Source organism: Chiloscyllium punctatum, chromosome 11, assembly GCF_047496795.1.
Source record: "Chiloscyllium punctatum isolate Juve2018m chromosome 11, sChiPun1.3, whole genome shotgun sequence".
Lineage (NCBI taxonomy): Eukaryota > Metazoa > Chordata > Chondrichthyes > Orectolobiformes > Hemiscylliidae > Chiloscyllium > Chiloscyllium punctatum.
Window position 1 is genome coordinate 92336189 of NC_092749.1, and position 20642 is coordinate 92356830.

General features: G+C 44.9%; 1 protein-coding gene across 9 annotated transcripts in view; it reads right to left on the reverse strand.

Moving 5' to 3' along the window:
- The window catches only part of LOC140483200 (retinol dehydrogenase 13-like), an 86889-nt gene that overhangs the window by 14099 nt on the left and 52148 nt on the right, over positions 1-20642 (reverse strand). For all 9 annotated transcript variants that reach the window (XM_072581262.1, XM_072581267.1, XM_072581266.1 and 6 more), the window contains 3 exons: positions 13420-13575; positions 12419-12523; positions 9216-9428 (listed from right to left, as the gene is read on the reverse strand). In XM_072581262.1, the coding sequence (XP_072437363.1) occupies positions 9216-9428; positions 12419-12523; positions 13420-13575 (474 nt within the window). The remainder of the gene's footprint in view (positions 1-9215; positions 9429-12418; positions 12524-13419; positions 13576-20642) is intronic.

Genomic DNA, 20642 nt, shown 5'->3' on the forward strand with positions numbered 1-20642 from the left:
TCGAACTTTACTTCTTCTGTCGCTTCCGCACTTGCTTTTTGCCAATCAGGACACCAGTCCACCTTCCGAGGACCCCTTCTCCCACCTCCAACACATCCCATCCATGTGGGCACCCTGTACCTGTCTATTACCCATCCTCAATCTTTTCACCTCCAACGGTCACCACAATGTTGACTGCCTCAATCTGTTCACCTCTCTCACCCACCCCAATCTCACCTCTCACAACGCACAGCCCTCCATTCCAACCCCAACCTCACCATCAAACCAGCAGACTGGGGGTGGGGTGGGGCGCAGGGGTAGGTTGGCGCACTGACAACCTCTACACTGCTGAAACCAGGTGCCAACTTGCAGACACCTCCTCCTACTGCCCCCTCATTCACGTCCTCACCTCCCATCACCAAACCATCTCCCAGATGTCCCACCACCAGCCTCCAACCTCAGTATCTGCGAACTCCGCACCGCCTGGTTCCACCTTCTACACAAAATTCACAAATATGACTGCTCTGGTCAACCCATTGTCAGGATATGAGGAGATAAGTTCGGTGAGGCAGGCGTAGGCTGAGACAATGTCTTGTCCCCCTTGGTCCAGGAATACTCCACATACATTCGGGACATCACCCATGCCCATCACCTCCTCCGTGACTTTAATTTCCCTGGCCCCCGACCCCTCATCTTCACCATGGACATCCAATCCCTGGACACATCCATCCGCCACGACTAAGGCCTTCAAGCCCTCAGTTTCTTCCTCTGCCACCGACCCAATCAGTATCCTTCACTTGACACACACATTTGATTGACTGAACTGGTCCTCACCCTTAATTTCTCCTTCGAATCCTCCCACTTCCTTCAGACCAAAGGGGTGGCCCTGAGCCTCTCTCTTCGTTGGGTACATGAAACAGTCCATCCGCCACAGTTACACCGGCACCATTCCCCACCTTTTCCTCTGCTACATCGATGACTGCATCGGTGCCACCTTGTGCTCCCATGAGGAGGTTGAATAGTTCATCAACTTCACAAACACCTTCCACCCTGACCTGAAGCTCACCCAAACCATCTTGGATACCTCCCTCCACTTCCTGGGGCTCTCTGTCTCCATTTCCAGCGACCGACTTAACACTGACATATATTTCAAATTACCAACCTGCTAATACCCCCTTGCAGATTCCTTATGTCTGCATCACCATATCGCCTGCCACCTATTTTTGTTTTCAAACCCACTGACTCACACAGCTACCTGGAAGACACCTCCTGCCACAACTCTATCCCTTACTCCCAACTCCTCTGCTGCACCTACTCCCAGAACCAATTACACCATAGAACATTGGAGATGGCATCCTTCTTCAGGGGCTGCAATTTCCCCTCCCACATGGTCAACAATGCCCTCCAATACATCGCCTCCACTTTCTATACCTCTGCCCTTGAACCCCACCCCTCCAATCGCCACAAGGACAGAACCCCCTGGTCCTCACCTTCCACCCCACCAACCTCTGAATACAACGCATCATCTTCTGCCATTTCCACCACTGACAAACAGATCCCACCACCAGGTAAATATTTCCCTCCCCACTCCTGTCAGTGTTTTACAGAGACCACTCCCCCTTTGGCTCCCTTGTTAAGTCCATGCCCCCGATCAACCTACCCTCCCTTCCTGACACCTTCCCTTGCCACTGCAAGTGTAAAACCTTCCCCCTTACCTCTCTCCAAGGCCCTAAGGAATCCTTTCTCATCTGACAGATTCACCTGTACTTCCACACACATCATCTACTGTGTTCGTTGCTCTCGAAGTTGTCTCCTCGACATTGGTGAGGCAGGACACCAACTTGCGGAATGCTTGAGAGAACATCTCTGGGACACGCATCAGATCAACCGTGCTGCCCTGTGGCCGAACACTTCAACTCCCCTTCCCACTCTGCCAAGGACATGCAAGTCCTTGGCCTCTTCCACTGCCAAACTCTAGCCATCTGACACCTGGAGGAAGAATGCCTCATCTTCTGCCTTAGGATCCTGCAACCATACGGGATCAACGTTGATTTCACCAGTTTCCTCATTTCCCCAGCGTCCATATTATCCCAAATCCAACCCTCTAAATCAGCACCGCCCTTTTGAACTGTCCGTCTCCCTTCCCATTGACCCACTCCATCTTCCTCTCCAACATATCACCATCACCCCCACCTTTACCTACCTATCACATTCCCATCTACCTTACCCCCACCGGCCCCACCCCCCTCTCATTTATCTTTCAGCTCCTTTGCGCCACCCCTCATTCCTAATAAGAGCCGATTCTCGAAACATCGACTCTCCTACTCCTTGGATGCTGCCTGACCGCTATGCTTCTCCTGCGCCATACCTTTTGACACTGATCTCCAGCATCTGCAGTCCTCACTTTCTCCGACCTTCTCGGTTCATCCAGGCAAAGGCAGCAATACTTCTAACAGCTCATAGAAAACAGTTTAAAAAAAAATTAATTCTTGTTCGACAGAGACAGAATGATATACTATTCAACGGCCTCAATTGCCAACTGCTTGAACGTAATTCCAACAGATCTAGAAGAGACCCTAATTCCCAGGTATTAACCTTGCTCAGGTTAATCTTGCTAACAAGTCATCTCTTTTGTTGTCTGAATGCAGACAGCATTTGTAAAATGTGTTAAATTTAATTTTAAAGTATTGTTATTGTTTCTAATTTTGGCAGCACTTGTTGATATTTTTTACCCCTTCCTGTCACAATTTAATTTGCCTCATGACCCTGCATCTCTGCTCTCTCACTTACTTTGGATTTTTAAATTAAAAAACACTTCCCTTCAATTGAACCCTTCCCCTCACTAAATTAGTTTAAAATCCTATTGACATGATAGCTTCTTCCCCACTGTTATCAGAGTTATGAATAGGCCTCTCATTAGAGCTGCTGATCTTTCTCTGTACCTGTAATGTTAAAGTCTACACTGTTTTATTACCCCGGTGTACTTATGTAAGGTATGATTTGTCTGGTTAGCACAAAAAACACTATTTTTCACCATCTCAGTACATGTGACAATAATAAATCAAAATCAACCCTAGTTACATGTTTTGCCAGGACATTGCAGCCCATCCCAACAGAAAGCTTTCTCTTCCTCTACTGCTGGTACCAGTACCCCATGAATCGGAACCAACTTTTCCCACATCAATTTTTGATTCAAACATTTAACACTAACTTTATTTACGCAGTACCAATTTGCATGCAACTCAGGTAGCAATTTTTGGTATTATTCTGCAGGGCTCTGCTTTTTAATTTAAGCCTGAGCTGCTCATAACCACTCAGCAGGATCTTTTAGTCCTCCCTATTTATTGGTAACTAACATGGACCACAGCAATTGGATCCTTCCCCTCCCATCAAGTTCTCTCCAGCCAGAAAAGATGTTCTGAACCATGGCATCAATTCAGTAACATAGCCTTCAGAATTCTCTGTTCTTAATACAGAGTTCAGCATCTGTTCCCCTAACAATACTATCGTCTTTTTCTATTAAGTTTCTCTTTCTCTCCACCACCACCACCACACCACCACCACCACCACCACCCACACCTCAATTTAATGGTGCTCTGTACCATGGTGCTGTGGTCAATACATCAAATCGTCCTGCAGTCGGTACTCTCGTCCTCATTGAACAAGGGCATTGGCTAAGGCCCCTCCAAAGCTGAATTCCAATATCCATACCTGTCTCATTTGCAGTCATATCTTCTCGCCCCTGACCACAGATCAAATTCAATATAGTTAATCTAAGCGGGGGTGTGACTTCCTCCTGAAACTTTATCCAGGTACATCGTTCCCTATTTGATGTGTACAAGAGCCTGCAGGTCAGTCTTAAGCTCATCAACTCTAAGCCAAAGTTCCTTAAGCAGCCAAAACTTGCTGTAGATCTCACGAAAGCACCCTACTCACAACAGGTCATGCAAGGTCTTGGTGCTTGTTGGGTAGTTCTGGGGATGAGGTGTTCTGCCAAATGACTGACATTCTGCTCAGGAAACAAACAACTTGACAGAATCCGCCCCCTTTTTTTCCTGTCGGGTCTTGAGGACACTATGTGCTGACCACTTTCTGATGGCCTTGTCTTCAAAGGCGTTTTCATTTCAGATTTCTCCACGAAGGACAGGTGATACAGAACAGTCCAACTATTTTAAGTGTCCATGGCATCGAAGCCAGTCCCATCCTTTGCAACTCCAGGCACAGGTAAAATCTCAGTACACAATGACATTTGGTGTTTACAAGGTGAGTGTCTAATGCACAGCTTGATGCAGCCGCACAAAAGTGGTCATCGGGATGAGGGAGGCACTGAGTCCATCCTTCCCACCCAAGAGAGATCACCTCAGACCTGATGACAAGATTTTTACCTGCAATGGATAGGAAGCAGTGCTCCCAAAAGCCCTGTTTCTGCCTCACCTTGGCAATGCGCTCCTAGCAAGTTTTTGCACAGGCCTCGGCCCCTGCAAACTATATTCCCAGCATCTTCAGGTAATCGGTCTTGTTAGAGACGAGGAAGAACTACCTGAGGCTCATTCTCAATAAATTACTCCCAAAGAAAAACCTCTTGCTTCTGCTCAAGCAGAAATTGTTTCAGTTAATAAAAAGGAGAAGTGAGAATAAAAAAGGACCCCAAAAACCAAAAAAGTAACCCACTAAAATTAAAAAGGCACTGCAAAAAAATTCAAGAGACTGCATTAACAACTATTTTTGATCCATTTACACTTGTGTCCCACCAATTGCTGTATGTGCCCTTGCCTTGTTTGACAACTCTGGAACATTTCCCTAGATTGACTTTCACTTGCCACATTTCTGTCCACTTGACTAGCCCATTGACGTTTTATTGTAATCTACCACTTTCTTCCACTCTATCAACCATACAACCACTTTTAATAGATCTACAAACTTGTTAATCATTCCTACATTCAAGTTTAAAATGATTTATGTATGCCACGAAAAGCAACAGACCTCGTATCGAGCCCTGCAGAAATCCCACTGGCAACAGCCATCCAGTCAAAAACACCACTTGGGTGTAATTGTTTGGTTCCCACCATTAAACCAATTTTGGACCAAACTTTGCACTTTTCCTTGGATAACATGGGCTTACTTTTCTGACCAGCATGCCAAGTGGACCTTGTCAAAAGTTTTGCCAAACTCTGTTGGAGATATCAAACACTATTCATCATCCAAAAAAAGCCATCAAGTCAGTCAAATATAAACTTCCCTTAATAAATCCATGATGATATCCTTAATTAAACTTTGCCTTTCTAAACAATGACTCATACTGTAACTCAATATTTTTGTAATAATTTGCCCATGACAAAGATCAGGCTGACTGGCCCTTAATGACTTGGTTAACCCATTCTTCAATGTTTTCACCAATTATACCACATGTCATCTGGTATCATCTTTGCAACCAGAAAACATTTTAAAATGATGGTCAGAGCCTCCATTAATTCTATCCTTTCTTCCCTTAGCTTCTGGAATAAATTTTATTCAGATGATTTACCTACCTTCAAACTAAACACCTCGACATTTCTCATTTTATACCAAATCTTTCACACTTAATTATGCCATCAACATCAAGCCCTTCTTTTGTGAAGACAGACACAAAGTACTCAAAGAACAATTCCCACGGTCTTCTTCCCCCATATATCAGTCACTCTTTTCAGAGCTGTTATAGCACAATGGGAGATGCACTAAGCCAGGAGGCCCAAGTTTCAAGTCCCATCAGGTGTTGAATAACAGCTCTGAACAAATTGATTAGCAAGCATTTGCAAGTTACCTATTTGATCGTTAATCTTTTCTGACTTTATTTGTCCTTGAATGCTTTATTTAGCTTTTGAACATCTTTGGGTCTTTCTTGATTTTACTTACCAATGTTCGACACTTTCCCTGACTGGTAACTCACTCCCCTGGGATTGTTTTCTAACTGTTGAGTGTAATATTTACCTCTGACAATAGAATATCATCCTGGAGTCATATCTACAGCTGTAAAAAGCATGTCCGTTCCTTGAACTAATGAATCCCTTTCATTGTTGCTTTTCTGACTTGCCTCCTTTCTCTGTGCTCAAATAGAGCCACTGATGGCATTGTAGACTAGGTTCTGACTGTAGTTATCAAAGGAACCAATGTCAAAGCAGTATTCAAAGCTGAATACTGATTACATAGCAAAATGCTCTTGGGGAATTCTTGTACTCTATGCCTGGCCCTCCTCATATATCTATGCCCTCTGTCTGCAAACTCTTAAGCTGAAACATGCTATCTAAACAACTTCTGTAGCTTAGCAAATGCACAACAGTGACACAAGCTACTGTTCATGTTCCAAAACCTGATGACACCACTTTTCGCACATGCAGTTGTACTGGGCATAAGAAATGTATACCTTGTAATTCAGACTAAAGTTTACTTACTTTAGTTCTTACTCTCTGAAAACCATCTTTGTTGATTAAAATCTGTGCCCATTTGCCCTTAGCTCAAATAGACTCTTCCATGCAAAAATATAGGGCTGATAAACACAGAATCAAGCCGTCAGCTCGACTAATTATATACCCCTAATCACAACAAAAAGACAGTTGATTAAAATACTTTTCATGATTCTGTTGGCACCCAATTCTAGTATGCCAGATAAGGACAACCCAGCTCCTCTCTTATCACTCTCACTGGAAGTCTGCACTTCACTTCCATTTTCCCCACTCTGCTATACTTGCGCATCTACAACCCCCACAACACATACACTGACATCAGAAACATTTGACCGGGGAAAGTAAATACTAATTGTTAAATATGAGGATAACAGTAGTTCATGGTGTAAATTGGGGACCAATTGCACTGCTGAATGTAGATTACAAAACCCTGTTTAACATCACTGGGCCAGGTCTGCCCCAGGATCAGTGATTCACTCTGACCAAACCTGTGCTGTACCGGGCAGGACGATCTGAGAGCCTTGCACTCCTCAGGAATACGATCGCTATGTGTAGGATAGAGGGGTGGATGCCTGCCTCATCAGCCTGGGTGAGAAGAAGGCCTTTGACAAGGTATCGTACATTTACATGTAGGGTGCCTTCTCCATAATGGGCTTTTGGGGGGGGGAGGAAATCAGACCTTCTGCATGCGAACACCAGATGTCATGACATGCTGTGGTTTCACCTGTCCCTCGTGTTGCAAAAGATGGGACTGGCCCCATTGCCGCAGAATGCTCCAAGTAGTTGGACTGTTCCGCATCATCTGTTCATCGTGGAGAAATTTATGAAGAAAAACACCTTTGACTATCAGTCCATCAGGAAGTGGTCAGCACAGTGTCCTTGAAAACCTACAAGGAAAAAAAAAGAGGGTGGATCCAGCAGACGGTCATAGTCACTTAGCAGAATGCCTAATCATAACTTTCCAACAAGCACCAAGACATTGCTTGACTGGTGGTGAGAAGGGCGTTACCTGCGAGATCCTTCATGTACACCTGGACTCTCTGCGCCACCACACTCTGCCCTTGAAGCAGCTGCGATCAGTAGAACCTGTCATACATCTCCTGCTGGAATATGCCTTTGCAAAGGAAGTCTGGAAAGAGATGTAGTGATTTTTGTTGAGGTTTGTCCTGAGCAGCTCCATGCCACAAGGCTTTGTGCTCTACGGTCTGTTCCCCAGGACTCACACCAAGACAAACAAACAGAGTCCACCTAGAGGACCACCAACTCAGTGAAAGACACTCTTTGGTCTGCTGGAAATTTGTTTGTCTTCCAGAGCAGAGGAGTTGACCTCAGTGTTGCAGATTGGCACATTCCAATGTCCAGGACTACATGCTCAGGGATGCACTAAAACCTGGGGCACCTGTGCCAAGGTTTAGTGGGGAAAAACCATTGTCTGAGGTCTTTCTGAAGTTAAATGGGGGCCCATTCAGTTATCAGACCCAACTGGTGCCTCAATTGTATGTTAATGTACAAGTAAGGAATGCTTTTGGTTTGTTTGTTAGATAGAGTCAAACTCCAATGTTTGTGTCTTAGCATGCTACTCTGTAGAATCAAACTGCTTCAATGACTGAATAAATTATGTTTTTGAAATAACTTAAAAGAGACAGTTATTTGTTGCAGATATCGAAAGATTATTCACATGCCACCTGGTCATGACCTCACATCAAGAAAAGGTTCTGATTCAGCCAGTGACATTGGAACCTGTTGGAGTTTTTGAGAAGAGAAGACAGCAACTGATCGGCTGAAGACCTCTACAAAGAGAGTAAACCTGCTGAGACTACATCTTACCAGTCAATATTAGTAGAATTCCAGTCAGCATTTGAGTCTCACAGCAAACAGCGACAAGCACAAGGTAACATGACAGTCCAGCCTCCCGATTAAAGAAGGCATCTAGGCATTTGTGTTGAAAGTTCTCCATTGCTTACTTCCCTTCATCTGTAATCTCCTCAAACCACATGATTGAGACACTGCACTTCTCTAGTTCTTGCCTCTTCAGCATTCTTGATTTTAACTGACTTCAGCTGCCTTGGCTCAAACCCTGGAATGGGAAAAAGTGAGGACTGCAGATGCTAGAGATCAGAGCTGAAAATGTGTTGCTGGAAAAGCGCAACAGGTCAGGCAGCATCAAAGGAGCAGGAGAATCGGTGTTTCAGGCACGAGCCCTTCCTGAAGAAGGGCTCATGTCCAAAATGTTGATTCTCCTGCTCCTTGGATGCTGCCTGACCTGCTGCGCTTTTCCAGCAACACATTTTCAGCTCAAACCCTGGAACGTTTTGAAACTACCCTCCCCACCACTGTACTGCTCATTACTTCTTTATGGCACTGTTTAAAATTTACCTCTGACATAACATTTGGTCATTTGCTTGAATATCTCTGTGAGGATTAGTGTCAAAGTTTGCCTTATAATGCTGTGAAGTGTTTTGGTGTATTTTAAAAATATATATATAATATATATATATTTTGTATATTTATACAAATCCAAGTTCTTATAAATGTTGCCAGAACAATTGGGTTAAGACAACACCTTTGAGAAAAAAAAAGCCTAAAATGTATCACTTTTGTTTTTTCAAGGAACGTAGACAAATAAACTAACTATATAACACAGTAATGTATGTTGTTCGGTAAATGAAGCCACTTATGACTCTATGATCAAGGTCTCATTTGGTGGGTCTATCCAACAAGTCATTTGAAGGGAGGGCAATTACACTGTGCCATGTCAAAAACTTCAGTTGCTCAAGTATGATTAACTCAACTTACCATGAAGTCTTTTAGCCAGTTCCCTTGTAAACAATATGTTTGCAAGTTTGCTCTGACAGTATGCTGCCTTGGTGTCATATTTTTTATTTTCCCAGTTGAGATCATTGAAATCAATTTGTCCCACTTTGTGAGCAAGTGATGATACATTTATGATGCGACCATTTCCAGAATTCTTTAATTTTTCAAGTAGCAGATTTGTCAACAAAAAATGACCTGCGTTAAAAGAGAAATCTGACATCACTAAGCTTTAAAAACAATGTTTTAATAGAGAAAACATACACCTGTTAAAAAATGATCTAAAATCAGTTGCAGCAAATCTAGTAACTGGTTCATTTCACACTTCGGATCAGCTTTTACCCTTGAAAACTTGCAATTTGCTGCAAATTTGTAGCCCCAGATTTTAAAAAAAAAGATTAACTACTCTCAAATTGTTTGCAATGATCAAATGTGTCCTTAACAGTGCTATCAAGCAACACTTACTCAACAAAAATTTCACTGATGTACATTTTGGACTCTCCCAGGTCAGCTTAGCCCTTGAACTCACTATAGCTTTGTTCTAAACAAGGACTGAAGAGCTCAACTCAAAAGGGGAAGTTACAGCAACTAACTTGACATTTACTACCTTGACATTAAAAGGCACCAATTGACCGAATGCAGCATCAGAGACCTCTAGCAAAACTGGAATCAAACAGAATAGAGAGAGAGAAAGCTCTCTGCTGATAGGAAAGCTCCCAGCATGAAGGAAGATGGTTGAGGTTTTTGGTGGCACAGCTCATTTATGTTACTGGAGGAGTTATTTAGGGTAGAGTCCACCTTTAGCTGCTTTATCAAAGATCTTTCATCCAGCATTAAAGGTCAAAGATGGGCATGTTTGCTGATGATTCATCATCATTTGCAGCTCTACAGATATTGAAGCAGCCCATGTGCAAAAGCACCATGTCCTGGACAACGATAATGCCTTGGCTGATAAGTGAGCACTAACATTTCTGCTACACAAGTATTGTGCATCTCCAGAGAATCCAATCATTGTCTCTTGACATTCAATGGTATTATCATTACTGAATCCTCCCAACTCTTGTAGGCCATCAATGGCTTTAAACTTAATATAAAAACCATGGCTCCATGAGTAGGTGAAAAGCTCAGAATTCCGCGTGATAACTGACTAGCTTCCACCCCCTCTGAACAATCCAAGAAGCTTGACACTAATCAGAACAAAACAGCTGTCTTGATTGAAGCCCTCACCTGACATCTTCAACATTGCTTTCATTGCACATTCGTGCAGCAGTCCAAGTGTATGAATTACAAGATGCACTACAACATCTCATCAAGGCTGCATGTACAGCAACTTACAAACTTGTAGATTCTACAAGCGAGAAGGACAAGGTCACCAGGTACATGAGAATTACAAATTCTCCTCAGAGCCACACCACCTTGATTTGAAACTGTATGACCCTTCCTTTAACATTGCAGGATTAAAATTCTGGAATACCTTCCCAAACAGCAGTCAGCAGAAGGCAGCTCACTACCACCTTCTCTAGGGCAATAGAGAGGGGTAATAAATACTGGCCCAGCTGTAAACATTCGCATACCTTGAATTAATTAAAAATAAATTTGTTCTTGTGTGAGCCTAAGCACAATGTTCAATTCTCAGAGACTTAGTAGCATCTTCCAATCTTACTTTAAAGTGAGTGTCTGTTTGTCTAACCAACATCCAGACCAAAACATTATTGGTGATGTGAATTAATTCTTACAGGAGTGAAGTAGTGTTTGGGTTTCAGCAACTCCAGCCAATCTTATCAACTTTCCTAACTGATGACTTGACTCAGCTTATGAGAACAAGTCAATATCCCTTGCTCTGCCTTTATACACGCTCAACTCGAGAACACGTGTGAAACAAAATGAACTGTGAAAAACTAGAAAGTCAGTTTTAAAACTTTTGGTGAGCTTTAAACATGCATGTGTTTCGAAGTATTCTGCAGTTGAACTGAAAAATAAATCTACATCAAACTAAAATTTTTCAGACCTTTGGACTAAAGATAACATGACAGCTTCTTCAAATACATGCAGCCCTGCCTTCCAGAGAATCAACCAACATATAATTTACTTTCACACATGATATTTGGTTTCAGTGTTTTAAGACAACAGTATTACTGAATGATTAAACTTGGCAAGTCTTTTCAATTATATTTCATTAAGGAACAGGTTGAAGTGCAAGTTTCTCAGTCACAGGTAGTGAAGTGGAATTCCAACTAATCATAGGAAACTGCCAAAAGTTCTCCAAATAATAGCTACACCATCAAACTGAGTAGCACAGTGAAATCTGAAGGCCTTCCACCAAAAGGGGCGGCATGGTGCCTCAGTGGTTAGCATTGCTACCTCACAATGCCAGGGATCTGGGTTCGATTCCAGGCTCAGGCGACTGTTTGTGTGAAGCTTGCACAGTTGCCCCATGTCCGCATGGGTTTCCTCCAAAGGTCTGAAAAATTTTAGTTTGATGTAGATTTATTTTTCAGTTCAACTGCAGAATACTTCGAAACACATGCATGTTTAAAGCTCACCAAAAGTTTTAAAACTGACTTTATAGTTTTTCACAGTTCATTTTGTTTCACACGTGTTCTCGAGTTGAGCGTGTATCAGTCCAAAGATGTGCAGCTTAGGTGAACTGGCCATGCTAAATTGCCCATCGTGTTCAGGGATGTGTAGGTTAGTTGCATTAGTCAGGGTAAATGTAGAGTTATAGGATAGGGGAATGAGTCTTCGGAGGGGCAGTGTGGATGTGTTGGGCTGAAGGGCCTGTTTCCACACTGTAGGGATTCTATGTTCGAAGAAAAGAAGAGAATGAAATGTTGGAATGTGAGCTAACTCTTGTGCATCTCTCGTTGATTTCATAACAGAATATCAGCAGAGGACTGAGAGCAAGTCTGCCTTCTCATTTGGGGAATAGCAATGGGACACTTCAAGACAAGATAAAAAACAAAAAAACCCACCAGTTTAAACAAGGCAGTAAATTTAGCCTAATGAGGGGAGAGAATTAAATTTGGTGGGGTACAATAGGCAAAGCTGATTTGATTCCATCAGTTGTTTGCTAGGCAAGTTAAAATTATCCCCAGTTAAAATACTTTCTAACTCTCAAACAATTATACTTGGAATAAACTGAAAGCAAAGCCATCATCACAAACCTGAAACCTTTCTACAGAGCTTACCAAGGTGATTTACGCCGAACTGCATTTCAAATCCATCTTCTGTTTTCCAGTGAGGACATCTCATAATACCAGCATTGTTAATTAACACATTTATATTCTCTTCCTCTAAACAAGGAAAGAAAAACAAACCTTAGGAGTTTGGAATTTCAGGGAAAACTACCATTAGTGTATCTATTGTGGACACACCAATTCTCGGCGAGCAGGGAAAGGGAGCAGGCAAGAAGCAGACAAGAGAATTCTTAAGAGATAAATGTTGAATGGTTCCTAACAGAAAACATTAATTCAAAGTGGGTTGGCAACCCAAAAAGATGATCTGGGGTGTGGAGTTGGATATTAAACATGAACGAAGGTGATCACACTCTGAAATTTAAATGAGTTCAGAGGCACTCTTAGGTACCTAAGCAGAAGATAAGAAAGTGTTCCTGCAGCTTGTGCTGAACTTCACAGCAGCACTGCAGCAGACCTGAGACAAACACTGTATAGGTACAGAGTCTTTGATGTATGGCAGATGATTGGAAGCTCAGGGTCATTATTACATACCAAGTGGAGGTGCACTGCAAAACGGTCACCCAATCTGCTTTTCATCGACCCAGTGTAGAGGGGGCCACATTGTGAGTAGCAAATACAGTCAACAAGACTGAATGAAGTGCAGGTAAATCACTGCTTCAGCAGGAAAGTATGCTGAGGACATTGAACAGTGAGAAAGAAGGTGGCAAATAGGTAAATGTTGTACCTTCTGCAATTCCTTCAGAAGTTACCAAGAGGATGAGGGGAGGGAGGAAGAATGATCCAGAGTGAACGCTCCCTGCAGAATGTTGACAAGGGAGGGGAGGGAAATGTATGTCCAAAATGGTACTACATGATCCTTTGGATGTGGAGGCTGGTAGGATGGCAAGTGAGGAGTTTGGAGGGGAGGGATCTGGTTAGAAAAAAAAAGTTATCAGCAATCAATCAATATAAACTTCTCACAAATGGTTGATGGACATAATCAAATTTTTTACCTTCATTGACTTGTTTGGCAAACTCTCGAATTGATTTGAGCGATGCAAGGTTAAGAGGCTTTGCATATACATGATGATTCAGGGTTTCACCTCTAATTTCTCGAGCAGCTGTTTCACATTTCTCCATATCTCGACATGCCAATATAATTCTGCCGCCTACAGGGGACAGAAAGAATTGCAAACAGCTTTCCAGCTCTTGTTCATTACTGCAGAGGAACCTCAATTATCCGAATGAAATGGGTGGGCACTACTTTGTTCAGATAACCGATTATTCGGTGAATTGATTCAATGCCCTTCCGCTGGGGCTCAGAGTTGTCTGTTAAGCCTACTTCCATTCAGGAGACTGGGCAGCTGCATACCGCCCGTGACCCCCAATCCCATCCAACACACCCTCCCTGCCTGCCCCCCAGCTTCGTCCAACACCACCCCCCCACCCCGTTTCAACTGGCATGTTCCAAATGAAAGGATAACATTTTGACTGTTGCATTAAAGTTCAAGATACCCACTATTGAGACAGAAAGGAGAAAGTTGATTGTTTAAGGCTTTTCAGTGAGCCTAAGAATACAGAAATTTTCAGCCCTTTGATTAAGCACCTTACAAATAACATTGTATACATTGTAAACAAGATTACAAACGGTAGACATTGTAAAAGATTATTGATAATGTTTTCAGGCAGATAATAATGTAACTTGCAGATACAGGAAAACTTCATGACTTCAGCAGTTACTATTATTACCAATTCCATTTGTGCATCATCGTGCCTAACATGGAATACATTTTGTGAATATTACAAGCATATTGATTGGAACATGCTGTTGGGGGCAACTTGAATATTACTGTAAATTCAGCAAGGTTCAAGTTGGAATAATTGTGTTTTTTTAAACAAATTTTAAGCATAAAATATATCTTTCTGGAAAAATGTGCAGAGTGTAGACGGTTATAGATAGAATATAGAAAGAGTAGGCAATTTAGTTCTTTGAGCCTGCTCTGCCACTCAATATGATCATAGGCAATCATCCAACACTGTAGCCTGTTTCCACTTTGTCCCTAAACCCATTACATTTTCTAATCAATCTGTGCAGAGATATTGTTATACATCTCTGGAGCAGGTAGGACTTGAACCCAGGTCTCCTGACTCGGAGGTATGGGCACAACTATTGCCACATAGATCCTCTTCCCTCTAACCATTAGGAGGCACTATATTGACACACAGCTGAGACTCAAGGCTACCTTGATTGAAGTTCCCATGGTCAAGATAAGGTAATTTGGTCACATTTCTGGTTTTTGTCATTTAATGCTGTGCTAGACAATTCCCAGGCCTACAAAGCAGTCAGTGGAGCATACACAAGTAAGCAGTAAAAAAAATTTCATTCTACTTCGAAGCAGCCTGCAATTCCCTTGCGAAAAACGCAAGAATTCCGCTCCCAGGCTGATATCATTTGATTCATCACTAGGTGGAGCAGCTTAGCAACCACAGCCAGTGTATTTGATGATCTTTCCTCATTCAGCAGACCAACATACGTTCAATCTAGCACAGCAAATTAATTACATCACGCCAGTAATATAATAAAAAACATCCTCTCGAGAGCATAATAAAACAAAACAAACTGAACAGTCAAAGATGAAATTAAACCATATAATCAAAAGGAAAGAACTAGGCTTTAAAGGAATGTGTTAAAGTGATAGGGAGTTAAAAATCACAACACCAGGTTATACTCCAACAGGTTTAATTGGAAGCACACTAGCTTTCGGACTGACACTCCTTCATCAGGTGATTGTCACCTGATGAAGGAGTGTTGCTCCGAAAGCTAGTGTGCTTCCAATTAAACCTGTAGGACTATAACCTGGTGTGGTGCGATTTTTAACTTTGTACACCCCAGTCCAACATCGGCATCTCCGAATCCTGAGTTATAGGGAGGGTATTCCAAAGCCTGGGGCCTGAACAGCAGAGTGCAGAGCTGATGGTATAATTAAGATCAGAATGCTCACGAGGCCAAAGTTAGATGAGCATCAGAAGCTTGGAGGGTTGTGGAGCGAGACGAGTTTATAGTTATAGGTTGGAATGAGCTCTGGAGCAATTTGGAAGCAAGAATGAGAACTTTAGAATCAATGTATTCTTGATCAGGGGTCAATGTAGATCAGCAAGCAGATCAATGTGACCAACTATGATTTTCCATGAAGGAAATGGGCAAAGTTCTGGGCGACCTCATGTTTATGGATAGAATGTGGGCGATCGACAAGATGTGCATTGGAGTAGTGAAGTCTAGAGGTAACAAGGCACGCGTGAGGTTTTCAACAGCTGTTTAGTTGAAAAAGAGAAGTTGGGCAATGTTAGTGGAGGAAATGGGCACTGGTGGTCAGAAGTCCATTTTGGGTTCAAATATTATACCAAGGTTGAAACCATTTAGTCTTAAACAGTTGCCAGGGTGAGGGATGAAGGCTGAAGCTGGGGAGCAGAAGTTGAAGTGTGGAAATTGAAAAATTATTTTTCTCCTTGTTCTTGACAAGTTTTGTCGTGTAGTATTCCTTGATTGCTTGGGCCATAGGAATTTGAGCAGATTGCCTCAAAATACTGTTTGGAATCAAAGATATGCAAGATTATTGACTTAAATCTACTGTAAGCAAGCTTCTTACACCCTTGGCACCACTTTGTCACCACCTCAGATGATAAACAGAAACTTAATAGTTGTGGAATACTATGGGTAATCTTCATTCCACAATAAATGTAATAAATGAGCAACAGGTCCACCTACAGAACTACATAATTGCTTTTGTTCACTTTTGGCTTTGACATATTATCGTCACTAGATACCAATGAAATGTCATGTCAGTAACTTTTAATACCCATAATTTGTTCAATTAGAAAATAATACAGCTCAATGTAAGATCATATGGGAAACGGCTTATAACGTCTTTACTGAATAGATCCTTTGGAAGTGATGGTTACATGATTGGTCTCTTTATTCAGTGTTCAGTCAAAACACTCGGCCATTTGGCTCAGAATATGTGTAGTTCCCGAGGACCAGATGAAGAGATTCTGCTCGAGTGCTGGAGGTTCGACGCTGCGGATGTGTGCTGGCGGGGGGAGAAACCACAGGGATCGTGTTGTGAGTTGTCAGAGTTGCTGGAGACCATCGCTGGATTGTGATTAAACGTTGGAGAATCATTTGGTTGTGCTGACCTGCTCTTGGTGGATCTTTATGCTGGTTTCGGCCTAACGCCGATTCAGGTACCAGCCAACCTCAGAGCTATGGCCTCAGCAGCCGCTCGCAGCCCTGGCCAGGGCATTCGCAACACAGTCAGGGTGACTGTGAAGAAGGTGGAGGAGCGCACACCGGTCAATCGGATGGTGTTCATGAAGAAGATTTTGCTGGAGTGCTGCGGGTTCGAAGCAGCGGACGGTCCTGTGACAGCCCCGCAGTCAGATGGAGAACTGGACTATGCGGACCCTGGGCCCGACCCGAAGACACCAGAACGGGGAGATGGCTTCAGCGTGGAGACGGACAGCTACCTCAGCCCTGGGAGGGTCCAGCAGTTTGCGGTCACCACGGGGATGCACACAGCTACCCCAGAGGGGCAAGACCAGCAGCAAATGGACAGTGTCAACCTCGTAAACTGTTAAAAAGGGGTTAAAAATTGCCAGCATCAATGTGCGTAGCATCAAATCGGCTACGCGATGTGTTTCTACGATGGCCTTCCTGGCCAACGTCAAAGCCGACGTCCTGTTTCTGCAGGAGTGTGGGATACTGCACCTCAGCAGCTACAGGAAGTGGCCGAGCTTGTGGGCCCATGGACCGTCAGTTTGGTCGGGGGGCAACGATAGCCGCACCTCTGGCCTGGGTATCCTGTTGAGAGGAGGCAACTTCACCAGCTCTGAGGTTAAGGAGGTGGTGGGCGGGCGCCTCCTCGTCGCTGACGTCATGTACAGGAATGCTCCCCTTAGACTGATTATTGTGTACACCCCAGTGGGTAAGAGTGAACGGTTGGCTGTCCTGCAGCAGCTTCCACTGTTGCTGGCTATGTCCAGGTTGGTCATTCTGGCCGGAGACTTCAACTGTATCATTGATGCAGATGGACGATCCGGCTGGGGGGGGGGAGAAACAGTAAACTGGACGCCATGTCCAGAGCCCTGATGGACACAGTAAAAGATGCCAAGCTGCACGACGTCTTCAGCTTCCCGGCAGACGGAACGCAGCATAGATACACCTGGTCACAGGCAGACGGGTCTATCCGCTCAAGGATAGATTACCTGTTTGTGTCCCGAACGCTCTCGGTCAGATCCACTGACGTCAAGCCGACGTTCTTCTCTGACCACTGCCCCCTGCTGGCCGACTGTCACCTACAGGACGAACAGCGGGCGGGCAAGGGAACGTGGAAACTGAACACAAAGCTGTTGACCCCGGGAAACATTGAGGAGCTCAGGAGGGATTACGCAGGTTGGAGAACCGTGAAGCCCCTCTTTGAGTCCCCAGCAGACTGGTGAGAGACAGTAAAAGGGAACATCAAGAGATTCTTCATCCTCAAAAAGGTGTTCAGGAGGCGAGAGAGAGGTGGGGAAAACTGTCCCAGCTCCAGGAAAGTACGCAGAACCTGCTCTTGCTGCAGACGATGGGGGTCGATGTCACGGAGGACCTCAAGGAGGTGAAGGGCCAGCAAGCCTCGCTCTTTGCCTCGGAGGCCTCCAGGACAATCTTCCGGTCCAGGGTCCGCTCGGTGGAGCAGGACGAGACGTGCTCACGTTTCTTCTTCCAGAAGGTGCACAAAGAGAGCTCCATGCTCAGCAGCCTGAAGGAAGAAGGTTGCTCGATAACGTCATCTCAGGCTGACATCATGAGGATCAGCAAATCCTTCTACGCCAGTCTGTATGACTCGAAGCCAATCGACAGCTCGGCCTCCCAGTCGTTCCTGTCCTCTATCACCGAGGCCTTAGACGACAGAACACGGGAGAGGCTGGACCAGCCGCTATCTCTGGACGAGCTGACCGAGGCCCTCGAGTCCTTCGAAAAGAATAAAACTCCCAGAAGCGACGGCTTACCGGTCGAGCTCTATTCCGCTCTGTGGGACTTGATTGGCCAGGACCTGCTGGAGGTGTATGCCAGTATGCTTTGGGCAGGTACCATGAGTGAATCCATGAGGAAAGGCATCATCACCCTCATCTACAAGCGGAAGGGGGAGAGGGAGGAAATCAAAGATTGGAGACCAATCTCACTGCTGAATGCAGATTACAAAATTCTGTCAAAGGTAATCGCCAACCGGGTCAGGTCTGCTCTGGGGTCGGTGATTCACCCTGACCAAACCTGTGCCGTACCGGGCAGGAAGATTGCTGAGAGTCTCGCACTCCGCAGGGATACGATCGCTTACGTGTAGGACAGAGGGTTGGATACCTGCCTGATCAGCCCGGACCAGGAGAAAGCCTTTGACAGGATATCACATACATATATGAGGGATGTCCTCTCCAAAATGGGCTTTGGGGAGGGAATCGGAAATTGGATCAGACTGCTCTACACCAACATTGTCAGTGCAGTCTCAATCAATGGGTGGGAATCAGATAGCTTCCCAGTCAGATCTGCCCTCTCTCTCCTGCCTTAGTTGTGTGCTGCATAGAGCCATTTGCCAAGTCCATCAGGAAGGATGCGAGCCTGAGAGGGGTGACTATTCCTGGCAGTGGGGGCCTGCAGGTTAAGGCCTCCCTGTACATCGATGACGTCGCCGTTTTCTGCTCGGATCTGCTGTCCGTGTGCAGACTCGTGTGCATCTGTGACCAGTTCGAATGGGCCTCGGGGCCAAGGTAAACCGAGGCAAGAGCGAGGCCATGCTCTTCGGGAACTGGGCCGACCAATCCGCGATCCCTTTCACCGTCAGGACTGACCACCTGAAGGTGCTGGGTATTTAGTTCAGGGAGGGCTGGGGCGTGCGCCAAGTCTTGGGAGAAGTGTATCAGCAAAGTGAGGCAGAAACTGGGCAGATAGAAGCTACAGTCGCTCTCCATCGCGGGAAAAAACCTGGTCATCAAGTGTGAGGCACTGTCATTGCTATTATACATGGCACAGGTCTGGCCTATTCCCAGAACCTGTGCCGCTGCAGTCACCTGGGCCATCTTCCAGTTTATATGGAGGTCAAAGATGGACCGGGTCCGAAGGGACTCGCTGTGCAAAGATCTGGGCAATGGGGGAAAAAAAAACACCCAATGCCACACTCACCCTGATGGCCACCTTTGTGTGTGCGTGGATCTCCGGTACGCAAACACCAAGTGTCACTACGGACGGAGGTTCTACCTGTCCCCGGTGTTGCGAAGGATGGGCCTGGCCTCGCTGCTGTGGAACGCTCCGAGTAGTTGGACCGTTCCGTATCACCTGTCCTTCGTGGAGAAGTTTATGAAGAAAAACACCTTTGACCACAAGTCCATCAGGAAGTGGTCAGCACGTAGTGTCCTTGAGACCCTTCAGGAAAAGGAGAGGGCGGATCCTATTGAGTGGTTCCCTGAGCAGACTGTCAAAGCCATTTGGCAGAATGCCTCATCGCCAGAACTTTCCAACAAGCACCAAGACATGGCTTGGCTGGTGGTGAGAAGGGCTCTGCCTGAGAGATCCTTTATGCACGCCCGGACTCTCTGCCGCACCGCACACTGCCCTCGAAGCGGCTGCGGGGGGGGGGGAACGAGACTGCCACATACCTCCTTCTGGAATGTGCCTACGCAGAGGAAGTCTGGAGAGGAATGCAGTGGTGTTTGTCGAGGTTCGTCCCGAGCAGCGCCGTGACGCGGGACTCCGTGCTCTACGGCCTGTTCCCCAGGACGCACACAGAGACGAACATCAACTGTGCCTGGAGGATCATCAACTCGGTGAAGGATGCTCTCTGGACGGTCCGAAACCTGTTGATCTTCCAGCTGAAGGAGTTGACCCCGACTGAGTGTTGCAGACTGGCACATTCCAAGGTCCAGGACTACGTGTTGAGGGACGCGCTGAAGCTTGGGGCAACTGCCGCCAAGGCGCGGTGGGGGAAAGACCACCATGTAACATCTGCCTGCCTAAAGAAGAACAGGGGGCCCACACAGTCATTTGGGCTCTGCTGACGCCTCAGCTAAAAATGTAATCGTACAGACCTGTAAATAGGAAAGTATTTTATGAATAAAGTATATTTTTGAAATAAAAAAAAGTTCAGTCAAAATACCAGTCTATGAAGCTTCACAGCTGAGCAGGTATTTGTGTCTGCAAGAGTAATTC